Source organism: Rhinolophus hipposideros (assembly GCF_964194185.1).
Source record: "Rhinolophus hipposideros genome assembly, chromosome: 23".
NCBI classification, from domain to species: Eukaryota; Metazoa; Chordata; class Mammalia; order Chiroptera; family Rhinolophidae; genus Rhinolophus; species Rhinolophus hipposideros.
In genome coordinates this window covers 21,322,051-21,335,436 of record NC_138069.1, presented here as the reverse complement: position 1 = coordinate 21,335,436, position 13,386 = coordinate 21,322,051, and the positions used below count along the sequence as shown (strand labels likewise).

The window sequence follows — 13,386 nt, the reverse complement described above, 5'->3', positions numbered from 1 at the left end:
GTGGACATATCCAAATATTAATTATGGAGAAGTGGCGCAGCATTTAACTTCATGCATATAAAGTCTAGCTCATTTATATTACAGTTGCTTTTCAAATCATAATTCAGAGGCAACAGCCTTATTGGAAACTCTAAGATTAATAACAACTTTTTTTAGTTTATAGCTTAGGGCAGAATCCACCACAACACCAAGACTCAGGAATACTGATCCTGTCAATTCAAGTCCCATTTCCCCAAAAACATAAGCATGAGTTCTTTTAGTCTTTCCAGGGATCGCTGTGCTTTTCCTGGTCTGACTTTTTAACACAAATGGGTGATGAATATGTTTCTTCTTCCTTTAAAATTTAAGTTGGCTTTCAGTGGATAATTAGGTCCTAGAAAAATAATAATTATGATAATGATAATAATAATAATTGGCTAATCATTTTGACACACTTTAGCTCCTTTATTCCTTGTAAGAACTCAGTGAGGTAAAGATATCCCTTTCCCAATTTTACCATCAGAAAACAGAAGCTTTGAGATGTTAAGTACTTTCTCAAGAATATATAGCTAGGAAGTTTGATGCAAAGCCAGTGTTTCTGATCTCAGATTGCAATCTCTTAACCACAACATTCCACCATTCTATTTTGTAAGCTCCCAGCTGACATTTTCATGCCTTTGACATCTCTTTAGCCTACCCACAACCAGGTCTGACTCCTGCCCTTCCTTCAAGAAACTGTTATTATAGTTAAGAGGTTTTAGAGACAGAGATGTGTATTTGAGTTGCAGCTCTGCCATTTCAAAGCTGTGTAAATTTTATCAAGTTCATTAACCTCTCTGATCCTCAATTTCCCTGTCTAAAAAATTGCAAGAGTAAATATCTGAAAGTGTTACTTGGAATAGTTAGTGTACCTAAAGTTAGTGTACCTTTGCCCGATTCCTGGCACCGAGTGAGAACCCAGTATGGGAGGCGGCATCACTCAGGCTCAGCTCCCATGTCACCATCTCTATCGAGTCTTCATCTTCCTCAATCTATTCTAGGCTATGGCATTTGCCAATGAGATAGTTCGCTTCTTTCCAGAATGTTTTCTCTTTACAGATATTTGTCTCCTTTTATAAGCTGGAAGCCACCGGAGGGTTGGCTTATTATATAATGATGTTTATTATACTTTTTAACATCTATGAAAAACTAAGAACAGTGCCCAATAAATAATGGCCATATTTTCTTGACCAAATACGTGGCCACATTTCTGATAAAGAATTATATGGCCTTTTAGGATGTGAAAGCCAGTAGAAAATACAGTTGGGCATCAAAATATTAGAATTTCTTGGATATGTTTACTTTTCTAGACAGACTATACAACCAGGGTTATAATCTGCAATCGATAGCATAGATTCATCATATTTAAATACTTAGACATTGATCTAATAAATGTTTCTAATTTTTTTACTTTAATCTTGTGTCTTAAAGAGAATAATGCTGAACGGGAATTTTTAAACCTGGACATTTTGTTAGAAAGAACAGACGCTGATGGTCCCTAAACACGAAAAGCCATAAAAGGGCTACCCCTGAGAGTAGATGATCTCAAAGATTATTTCAAATGCAGCATCTTGAACTTAGAATCTCCAGAAGTGATGTGCATGGAGAAACCATGGTGAAGAAGGAAAGAGGCCTCATCTGCTCATGTTAATCTTCACTCACCTTTCATTGGTTTCTCTCTCTCAAGGGTTTTGTGCCAATACCTAAATAAGTCTATGGAGAACCAAGAATAAGAACAACTTTTTTACAAATGAGCAAACAAAACAGAAACACACTCATAGACGCAGAGAACAAATTATGATTGTCAGATGGGAGAGAGATTGTGGGGCTGAGTGAAAAAGGTGAAGGGATTAAGAAGTACAAATTGACAGTTACAAAATAGTCACCAGGATGTCATGTGCCGCTTAGGGAATATAGTCAATAATATTGTAATAACTACATATGGTGCCATGTGGGTACCAGACTTATCAGGGAGATCACTGCATACATTATATAAATGTCTAACCACAATGCTGTACACCTGAAACTAATATCAAATGATATTAATGTCAACTGTAACTGAAAATAAAAATGAAAATCAAATCCAATCCAGATGTATGGAGGCCCCTTATGTACTGAGTCACTGTGAGAGATGAAAAAATGCCTACATACAGATTCTACTTTCAAAAGCTCATAATCTCGTGCAGAAGTAAGACCTAAATACATGAAAACTCATTATAAAAATAACACTAAATGGGGGGAGGGGGAAGATGGGGTGAATTGGCAGAGCACAGAGGATTTTCAGGGCAGTGAAACTACTCTGTATGACACTATGAGGATGGATATGTGTTATTTTGTCTAAACCCGTAGAATGTACACCACGAGTGACCCCGATATAAACTATGACTTTGGGTGATGATGTGTCAATATAAGCTCATCAGTGGGAACAAACGTACCGTTCTGATGGGGAATGTTCATCATGGGAGAAGATGTGTGTGTGCCGGAAACGGAAGCTTATGGGAAAGCTGTCCCATCCACTCCGTTTTACTATGAACTTAAAATGACCCTAAAAAATAATTACAAAAAAGAGAGAAGAGAGAGAGAGGGGGGGGGGAGATTTTTTAAAATATATGAAGCCTTCTGTAAGTGTGGCACTTGAATTACTATTTTTGTACATCCCCCATCATTCATATTCATTTTAAGCATCTTGAGGACAGCATTTATGGGCTAGAGTAGAACTAGAAAGCACTCAGTAAATGGTAACTCTAGTGTGTCATGAGCTGTGTGAGACCATCACTTACATTCTGTCATTGAGTTGTCAAATAATCTAATTTCATAGTCCTATATATCCCCATTTCCCTCACCCCCCTTTCAGAGATGAAGAATATTGAGGCCTAGAGAACTAAATGATTTCTCCAAGGTCCACATCTACTAAACACAGAGGTGGGACTTAAGCTCAGGTCCGTCTGACTCTATAACCCATGCTGTTAATCATGAGTTCTCAAAATGGCTTGTGCATCAGAATCATCTGGCAAGTATTACATCAAAATCTCCAGAGGTAGAACGCCAAGATTTTTAAAGTTCCCCAGTAGGTTTTAACACAACCAGACCACAGATTTGGGCAGCAGATCTACTCTCAATACTTCATTATATTTCCTCCTTGATACATGTCTGTTTGAATGAATGAATGAATGAATGAATGAATGAATGAATGAATGATGGCGGTAATTCGTCCATTGATAATCCATTCCTTCATTAAGGTTTATTCTTAAGCAATGATTCATGTTTTAAAATGCAACTACTCCTGAGAGTACTCTAAATTTTGTGATATCTTTAGCAGAAACTTGGTTGCAGAGACGCTCAGCCTTGGTAGCTATGAGGTACCTGATGAAGACAGGGTAGGATCAGAAGGATAAGCTGAAATTCACACCTTTGGTACCTCACAGTGTTGCCTGGGGTTACCACTGCCTGCCCTGGCAGCTAAGAGCCGGAAACCTAGGGCTCATTAAAATGCTTCAAGTTTTTTTTAACGTTGTAAAGCCCCCCGGGATTGACCCTGAGTTGAACAAGGCATAATTTTATCCCCACTCCTGATCGTCTGGTATAGCAGACATTACCAGTGACAAGGGCTCTTCCACTTTCCATTGTTGTGCAGCAAGTGATACCTTCAAGTACTCCTTTATGCTCTCAAGCACACTCCTTAAAGGGGCTGTGTCCCTCTTCATGGCTGGCAGCTTCTCTGGAAGACTGATCTCAAGCCACATAATCAAAGGCAGATAAGTGTCCATCAGCTGATGAATGGATAAATAAAATGTAGTTTTAGCCATACGGCAAAATATTATTTAGCAATAAAAAGAAATACCATGCATGCTGTAACATGGATGGACCTTGAAAAGATTAAGCTAAAGGGGAAGAAGCCAGTCACACACAAAAAATACATGTTGTATGATTCCATTTAATACAAAATATCCAGAATGGGCCAATCCAGAGAGACAAAAAATAGATTAGTGATTGCGTAGGGCTGGGAGAGTTTGGTGGGGAATAAGGAATGACTGCTAACAAGTATGGGGAATTCTTTTTAGGGCAATGAATCACAAAATTCTAAAACTGATTGTGGTGGTGGTTGTACAACCTTATGAATATGCTTAAAACCACTGGATTATACACTTTAAAAGTGTAAATTTTATTTGTGAATTATATCTCAATAAAGCTCTCCAAAAAGGAAAAAAAGGCAGCACAAGGTGACAGAAGCATTGTAGTGAAATTATATATGAGAATCATGAGATGACCAGGTACCCATCACAACTGGAAAAGACTTTGGAAAGTTCCCCTCCACCAGAGGCGTATATAGGACCATGCTTACGAACAGCGGCTCACCTTAAGGTATCCATAGATTGATTGTACCAGGAACTTTCTGGATGCTTTTTTCTCTCCTGAACATGTTTCTAATTTTTTTTACCCTTTTCTTTTCCCCAGCTTTTATGGGACTATGTTCACAATAACTTCCAGGCTAGAAAATAGATGAAGTCAAGTACAAAAAGTATTTTTTTTTTTTTTGGTGGGAGGGCAGGGGGCGGGGAAAGGATTATAAATTAAAATATAAAACATGACTGTTGCTTTGCCCATTTTTGTTGCATGCAGTATCAGAGAGCTCATATACGTTACTTACGGTGAGAGCAAATACTGGTTCAAACCAGTAATAATGGTTAAAAGTAGGACGCGATTCTATCAAGTCTCCCTCCATGTGGCAGAGTTGCCACCCCTGTTTACATCCCCAAGGCCATGGCCTGTTTCAGGGTGGCATTATTTCTCGCCTGGACCGTTGAAGCAGCCTGATTGATTTCCTGCCTCCAGTCTTTCCCTCCCCAGTACTCTGTCTTCCATTATACTGCCAGTTACCTTTTTAAAATACAACTATGAGGCAGTGCAGCCCAGGAGAGAACAGCTTGGCTCCTAGTCTCAAGCTGCTTGGATTTGAATCTGGGCCTCACCCTCTATCAACTTAGTCATCTTAGGCAAATTACTTAATCTTTCTGTTGAACCATTTTTCTGCTATTTTTAGTGAAGGTTAAATGAGAGCAGTGTGTTAATTGTTTAGTCCAATGACGGGTTCAGAGCTGTCAGTCACCAAAAGCATGTATTATTATACTTATAGTCAAATGCCATCGTGTTTCTTCATTTCTACATAATCTAATTCTTATCAATGAAATCTAATCATCAACCATGCAGGAACCTATGAAATCTAACCTCAGGTTGTCTTCTCCCTATTCACAAACTTCTCTAAATACCGTTGGCAAATTCGTGACTCCAAGTTTTTCCCAAGCTCTTCCTCTGCCATTCCTGTAGCTCCAACTAGAAAAGTCCATTCTTCATTCAGGACAACTATAAGGCTATGAAGTGACCAGGATGCTTTTCCCCATGTGGGGTTTGAGAGAAGTTGACAAAAGTGAGTCATATTTTAGAGGTAAAACAAATAGGACTTTCTGGCGGACTAAATAAGAGAAATAAGGTATGAAAGAAGAACAAATGACTTCTAAGCTTAAATCTACAGCACCTGTGCATGTGAAGGTGCCATTTATGGGTACGGGAAATATGTAATAAAGACATGTGTATTGTTGGGTAGATTTGAAATGCCAATCAGATATCCAACTAGATTTGGTAAGTAAGCAGTTGAATATATGAGTCTGGGGTTTGAAGGATGATCAGGTCTATGGATACAAAACTGTGGGTCATAACTCTATGGGTGGGGCAGGTGGAGAGGACTGGGGAAGCTCTGGGACCTGCAACAATTAGAGATAACTAGAAGAAGAGAAACCTGTTAAACATACACATGTAAGTTTCCTTATCCAGTACCTGCTTGAAGTTACTAAGTACTGTCTCATCTATCTTAGTACCTAGTGGTGTTTGTCATACAAATTTTGAATCATGGTTGTTGAATTCATTTTCATTCTAAAAGTGAAGAATGGTGCCTCTTAGAAGTCTCCCAGCCATACACTTAACTAATGTGGCAACATTTGCAAAACAAGCAGGAAGGACAAATCCAGCATTTTGTTTAGGGTGGAATACTGATGGACGGATCCATGACTGCTAAAGACAGGCTGATACTCCCTATCCTCTTTCCCTAGGGGCACACTCCAAAAGGCATGGCCCCAGTGCTCACGAAGGGATGGCCAAAAGCCCGGGATCCCAGCATGGTCCTCAAGGCTGAATTCCAGGGGTCTTGAGAGAGCAACAGCTGCTGAAGCAGATGGATGATCAGTAGGAATTCCCTTTAGTCCCAGACCGAAGCAAGTCCATGTACACAATACCCAATTTTCTGAAAGGTTCCATGGGAAAATTTCTCTAGTATCTTGTCATGGTTTCCCCATTGGTGTTAACAGTTTAGTGTTCATATTTTTTTAATCTCTTTGTTCCTATGAGGAATTTAAGAATTTGTAAATCAAAACACACCCCGCCTTTTTTTCCTCTCCTCTCGCTACTGTTCTGATTAGGCCTTCATCATCCTTCACCTTAGCAAGTTCAGTAAGCACCCTTCTATCCAGTCTCCTTGCCTCTATTCTCTTGCTATTCTGCCACCCGAATAACCAAAGCACCTCTCTGTTAGGCCCTCCCCCTGCCAACAGCTTCCCTACTGCTTACTGGGAAAAAAAAATTCCAAAATTCTGAGGTTGGCGGTCCTGTTCTCTCATAATGTACAATTTTCAGGCAACCTTTCCAGCATTAGTGCCCATCAGTCATATGGGTGGTGATTTACCAGGCCCCCATTTTTCCCACAAAATAGTTGCTGTGCTTCCTCTACTGGGTCTAGGCACCTGCCATTCTTTTCACCCAGAATGCTTCACTGGCTTCTCCATCTGTTAACGTCCTACTCGCTCCTCCAGTTCCAGGTCGACACCAAGTTTCTCAGTGAACTTTCCTACTTGCCCCTTCAGAAGTCTTGTCTATACTTCTGAAACAACTGGTTTATTTTTCTAAGGCAGTTATCAAACAGATGATAAGACGAAGATAGATAGATGATAGATAGATGATAGGTAGATAGATAGGTAGATAGATAGATAGATAGATAGATAGATAGATAGATAGATAGATATAAACAGATAAGAGAGATAGAGGTTTTGTTGAAGGTTTTTTTTTGTTGTTGTTGTTGTCTTTTGCCTTGGAACTGTAACTTATGTTCAGTTTTAACATACTATACCTAGCACAGCACATAGAAGGAACTCTAACAGTAATGACTGAGTGAATAAGTGAGGTTCAGTTAACCCAGTATAATTAATCCCCACTTCTCACAGTTTATCCACTGTATAATTCTAGGTTTTCATATATCGAATTTTCTCTTTTTTTAATTATTTATTTTTTTTCCAGTTACAGTTGACATTCAATATTATTTTATATTAGTTTCAGGTGTTAGTATAGTGGTTAGACGTTTATATAATTTATGCGGTGATTCCCCTAATTAGTAACCAAAACATCATGGTACTGGCGTAAAAACAGACACATAGAGAGCCCAGAAATAAACCAATACCTATGTAGTCACTTAGTCTGTGACAAAGGAGGCAAAAAATAAACAGCGGGGTAAAGACAGTCTAATCAACGGTGTTGAGGAAAACTGGACCACCTTCTTACCATGTACAAGAATAAACTCAAAATGGATTAAAGACTTAAATGTGAGTCTCCAAACCACAAAACTCCTAGAAGAAAACATAGGCAGTAAACTCTCTGACATCGCTCTTAGTAACATCAGATTTTCTTAAAGTTAGAGCCCTTTAAAAGGGGACGACCATGAGGTCATCACATAGGTGACTTCCTTTCACAAATACTAATTAAGTACCTGGTATGTCCCAGGATATATGATGAATTCTGAGAAGTAAGTTGGAAATAAGAACAACACATTCCTGCCCTCACCAAGTTTGCAGTTTCATGGCCGTGGACACAATTAAACAATAAGGGCGTGTAAGAACCTCAGGGGTGTTTCCAGGAGGACCTCATGTGGAAGCTGAGACCGAGGGACTCCTAAAAGCTGGTCAAACCACAGTGTGTGTGTGGCAAGGCGTGAGGAGGAGGATAGAAGGGAGGAGGCTGGGCAGAGGATGAAGAAAGTCCTTACGGGAAGAGAGAAAGAATCAGAAAATGAAAAGGCAGTCCTTATGGCTAGAGTATAAGTGAGTGAAACAGATGGGATAAGGCTGGGAGAATGGGCAAGTGTAGACATAAAAAGCACTGAGATGTGAAAGATATATTCATATACTCATAGGTCTTTGGAAGATTTTAAGCAGGCACTGACATGATCAGACTCGCCCTTTGGAAAGATCTCTGGAAATTCATATGCACAGTGGACAGGAGATACCGGAGGGAGGAGCCCTCAAGGGGAGGCTCTTAGAGGCAGCTCAGGCAGAGAGTGACTGATGGGCACTAGCCAGGGTTTTTGCCACAACAATAACTACTGTCTCTGCCTCTTCTCAGGGCTTCCAGGGCAGCGGATGAGGAGACCTTACCAAGGAGCATCACACAGTAGATGTTGAAACATCGCACTCCGGAATAAGAAGCAGTAACATGGCAGCACCTGTTTGAAAGGAATTAAAAGCCAACAGACTTATTTAGAAAGGAACAATGTCCAAGAAAGGGCGAAATAAGGGCGAGAAGCCCGAGGCGCTCATTGTTGCCCTTCAAGCTGCCAATGAAGACCTCAGGACCAAGCTCACAGACATCCAGATAGAGCTGCATCAAGAGAAGTCCAAGGTGAGTGAGGCTTCCTGAGGCCACAGCCTGGCAAATGGCTCTGGTCCAGCTCTGCCTGCTGGCTCCCTTCAATGGGCATCTTTCTGCCAATTCCCAGAGAGCAGCAGACCCTGTACGTATAGAGGTTGTCTTGTGTGTGGCAGGAGGCAGTTGAGCACAGGACTCACAGAAGATGAGAATCACATGCTCATGAGGCTGATGTCTGCCTCCTCAGGAAGCCTGCTCAGGAAATCAGATAAAAATTGAGGCAATGAACCCCCACACCACCACCTTCCCAGGACACTTCATCGTTGTATGACCTTGGGTAGGTTCCACCCTGGCCCTGTATGTTATTCCCCGGCAACATCTAGAGTAATCTTTCTAAATTGCATCATGTCACGTCACTACAATGCTCAAAACCCTTCAGTGGCTTCTACCTCTCTTGGAGTGAAAGGATTTTTCCTATCATTACAGGCTATCCTTTGACTCCTCTCCCACTACTCCCCACTCAGTCACTCTGCTCCAGCTTCTTTGCTGGGTCAACAGAGAGGCCGATCACATCTAGGACCTTTGCTCTTGCTTTTCCTGGCCACCTCCTTCTGGTGTCAGCTGCAGCACCCTTCATTGGACCACAATCTCTAACACAGGACACCTCCTGTGCCCAGTCCCTCCCCAGGGCCTCACTATTCCTGAGCCATTTTATAGAAAATTATTTATATTATTGACTTATCTCTCTCCCATCAAATGTAATCTCTCTGAAAGCAGAGACTTACACTCACCTTACACCTGTCTATCTCTAGGGCCCAAATAAATGTCCAGAACTGAAAAGCTCAAGGTAGGTTTGTTAAATGAGTCAAGGAATGAATGAAAGGTGATTCATTGCTTCTACTTTAGTTTCTTTATCAGTAACATACTGCTATCTCCCAGAGCTGGGATGAGGTTTAAATTATACAAATAAATAGAGTAGTTATGAGGATTAAATGAGAAAACTCATGTCAAGGCTCAGAGAGCTGCCTGGCACATAGGAAACTCTCAAATTGTTAGTAATAATATGCTTTCTAGTACGGTCTGCATTTGAATCAGTTGCTAACGAGGCTTAGGAAAGTCTCTTTACTTCTCTGAATCTCATCTCTTAAATGGGTTTGCTAATACTTACCTCACCAAAATGCTGTGGATATCAAATAGGCTCATAGATAGGAAAGCATGGACAGGAAACACCAGACATACATGAGACATTTTTGCTCCCTGCCAACCTGAGACAACCATGTCGGCTCTAAGTTGCCTTGTCCAGATGATTCTTTGTATAGTAAGAACATGTTCTTGATCAAGCTGTATGTCACAAACCAATAAATATTCTTACTCTGTTTTCTCTACCTCTTCTTCTTTGACATTACTCTTAAACTTTAGTTATTTCCCCCCAAATCTGTTTCTCTTGGTTTCAGCCATAATAAAGCTTAGGTCTGCCAAAGTCCCTTGCCTCTTATCTCAGCCAAACCTTAACCTTGGATAAACAGACTCCAGTGTAAAGTTTGTGAAGGCAATGTTTTAGTGCCCATGAAGCTAAAAGGAACATGATATGGTTTAAAAACAAAACAACAAAACAAACCAATGACACATTTGTTTGAGAGTCAGAAGACCAGGGTGTCGTCTTTCTCTCTCCTCGGGGACAAATGTAAGTGTCTCAATGTCTTGATCTGTAATTCAGATAACTGAATCTGTCTCTCCATATCTGTGTCCCTCAGGCATCACTGTGCGTTAGATAACCTGTGGGAACTTATTAAAAATTGACATCGCTGGGCCCATAGTCTGAGGATTCCTGATAAAATAGGTGTGGTGATGACCAGGACTGGCAGTTCTAACAAAAGTGCAGGCGGTCCCCCTGTAGGTGGTTCCCTGCTGTCACCGTGACAAAGGCTTCACTCCATGGCTCCTCCCATCTAGGAATATGTCATTGGTTTTAACTTTCCCCGGAGCAACATAACATTTCAAGAGAGGCAGACTTCTTTAATTGCAGTAAGGACAGGATGACAAACTACATTAGGAGGAAGCCAGTAGGTCTGGAGACTAGTAACCATAAACTGCCACTGATTCACAGAGAACAAACTCCTGAGCTTTCAAAGAGACAGGGGCCCTGAGGACCTTACCACTGCCAATTTTCCACACATTCACGTCTTTTCAAAGGGGTATCTTGAGCCTGGGCAGGGCTGCCTGTTTCTCCTGGGCCTGGCACTGGTGTCTAAGTCAGGAAGGTCAGTGTAATCTCCCCTTCCTCTGACAAGAGACTGGAAGCCAGTCTCTGGAATAAAAGCGCAGCCCTTATCCTCCCCACTGCAGGCGGCCTCCCTGTCTCCCTCTCCTTGGTAGTTAATTACAGTCCTAGCACCCGGACGAAAGCAAAGCCTCACTGCCTGTCAGCAGCCTTCCCTAAAGGACAAAGGGAATTTAGAGGGCAAACAAGTCCTAAAGCAGTTTTATTAAAATGAATATGATTGTATTTCCAAAGACTCCAGGCTTTCAAAGAGAATATGAACAATGCCAAGATGTGAATTCACACTCTCAGTTTGGGTGACAAAATGACAATTCAGGTATGGGGAGTAGACTACTTAGAGAGTAGAAACCTTTGGGGAGATGGGGCATTACTTATTTTTCTGGAAAGACAAATCATCCCATTGACATTTACAGAACACATTGTGTAGAGAACGGAGTCATAATTGCTTTGGGCTGATAATAAAAACAGCTACACTTTATTGAAAGTTTACTATCTGTCACACACTGTAATAAGCATTTTTCCTCCTGACATAATCCGAGCTCTTTCAGTTAGCACCTGAGTGACCCTGGGCAGGTTACAAAACCCCGCTGTGTTTTTGTTTTCTTGTCTGTCAAATGGGATAATAGTGTCTGCTTCATAAAGGTGTATGTGTGCATGTTACTTTTTGAGCAGTTAGTTTGTGTCAAGCATGTGAGGTGTTTCAATTCATCATCTCATTTCCTCCTCACTTCCACCCTCTGAGAGAGGCACTATTGTTATCTCCATTTTACAGATGAGAAAACTGAAGCTCAGTAAGGTAATTCATGCAGAATCACATGCTAGTAATAGCAGAGCTGGTTCTTTAATCCTCCTCCCCTCGTCTCCAAAGTCAATGCTCTTATTCTTTTGATATGTTTTCCTCCCAGTTTTATTAAGATATAATTTATGTGTAGCATCACATAAATTTAAGGTGCAACATAATGATTTGACATATGTATATATTGCAAAATGATCACCACAGTAAGTCTAGTTAACATTCATCACCACACAGTTAAAATTTTTTTTTCTTGTGATGAGAACTTTTAAAATCTACTATCTCTTTGCAACTTTCAGATACACAATATAGTATTTTTAACTATAGTCGCCATTTGGTACATTGCATCCCCAGGGCTTACTTATTATAACTGGAAGTTTGTACCTTTGATGCCCTTCACCCATTTTTCCCACTCTCTACCTTTCACCTCTGCCGACCACAAATTTGATCTCTGTTTCTATGAGTTTGGTTTTCTAGATTCCATATGTAAATGAGATTATACAGCATTTGTCTTTCTCTGACTTATTTCACTTAGCATAATGCCCTCAAGTTTCATCCACGTTGTCACAAATGGCAGAATGTCCTTCCTTTATATGGATGAGTAATATCCCATTGTATACGTGGATATATATACTACATTTTCTTTATCCATTCATCTGTCAGTGGACACAGGTTGTTTCCATGCCTTGCAAAGCCTATACTCTTAAAATCTGTGAAGTGCTGGAAAAACCTGCAAACTAGGCAGAGAACAAGAGAATGTTAGAACTTTTCTTTCCAGTATTATGGAAATTTGAAATGGAGAAACAAGTGGTAGGGGGTAGGGGTATATACCAAACTTGGGTTGCAAATTTCTTGCCTTTCATACCTTTAGTTTTGTTTTCAGGAAGTACAAGTGGCTAAAAACAAGCAATGAAAAAACGGAATCCTTTATAGTCCCTCAGGTTGTATAAAATGTCCCTTGTAAGTGACCTTCCTATTGTGGCACCTGTTCCTGCCTTCACATCTCCTGTTTGAGTGTTACTTAGCCCCTTGAAAATCCCAGCCTACTGTGAGTTTAGACCTCCAGCAACATCCAAGGCAGATAATCCAAACCAAAGCTTTCCTTAGCTTGTCTTACCTTGATAACCTCTCAACCTTGATAACCCCTCCTTACCTTTGACTGGGCCGTCTAATGTTAAATCCTAGATTTCTAAGGCCACATTTAAAGCTCAAATCACCACCATCTTTATCTTGGCAGAATTTACACAGCATTTTGCAAAGGCCAGACTAGAATTAGGACAGAAGAGGAAAATATGATATGAGGCCGGTGTGAAGTAGCCATGAATTGCCTTCCTTCTGTTATAGCGTAAGCTTTCCCCACTAGAATTAAATTTTCCTAATGATTATTTTGTTCAGAAAACTTCTTGGGTAGAAGGGATTTGGGAGCTTATTCAAACCCCTGTTCAATGCTCACCCCTTTGCCCTATCCCCGCCCCCCGCCACCTGTGTACACAACATCCATGTGTCTTCAAAGTTAAGATTCGATGCCACCAACATCAGGGACTCATCACATCCCGAGGAAACCCAATTTTACCTTTGACTATCTTTTTCTGCCAGGAAAAGTTATTACAGT

General features: G+C 40.6%; 1 protein-coding gene across 2 annotated transcripts in view; it reads left to right on the top strand.

Annotated features, from left to right (window-relative positions):
• JAKMIP2 (janus kinase and microtubule interacting protein 2) overlaps positions 1-13,386 on the top strand; it is a 133,170-nt gene that overhangs the window by 70,707 nt on the left and 49,077 nt on the right. For both annotated transcript variants that reach the window (XM_081035798.1, XM_081035799.1), the window contains exon 2: positions 8,458-8,733. In XM_081035798.1, the coding sequence (XP_080891924.1) occupies positions 8,605-8,733 (129 nt within the window). In that variant the 5' untranslated portion in view covers positions 8,458-8,604. The remainder of the gene's footprint in view (positions 1-8,457; positions 8,734-13,386) is intronic.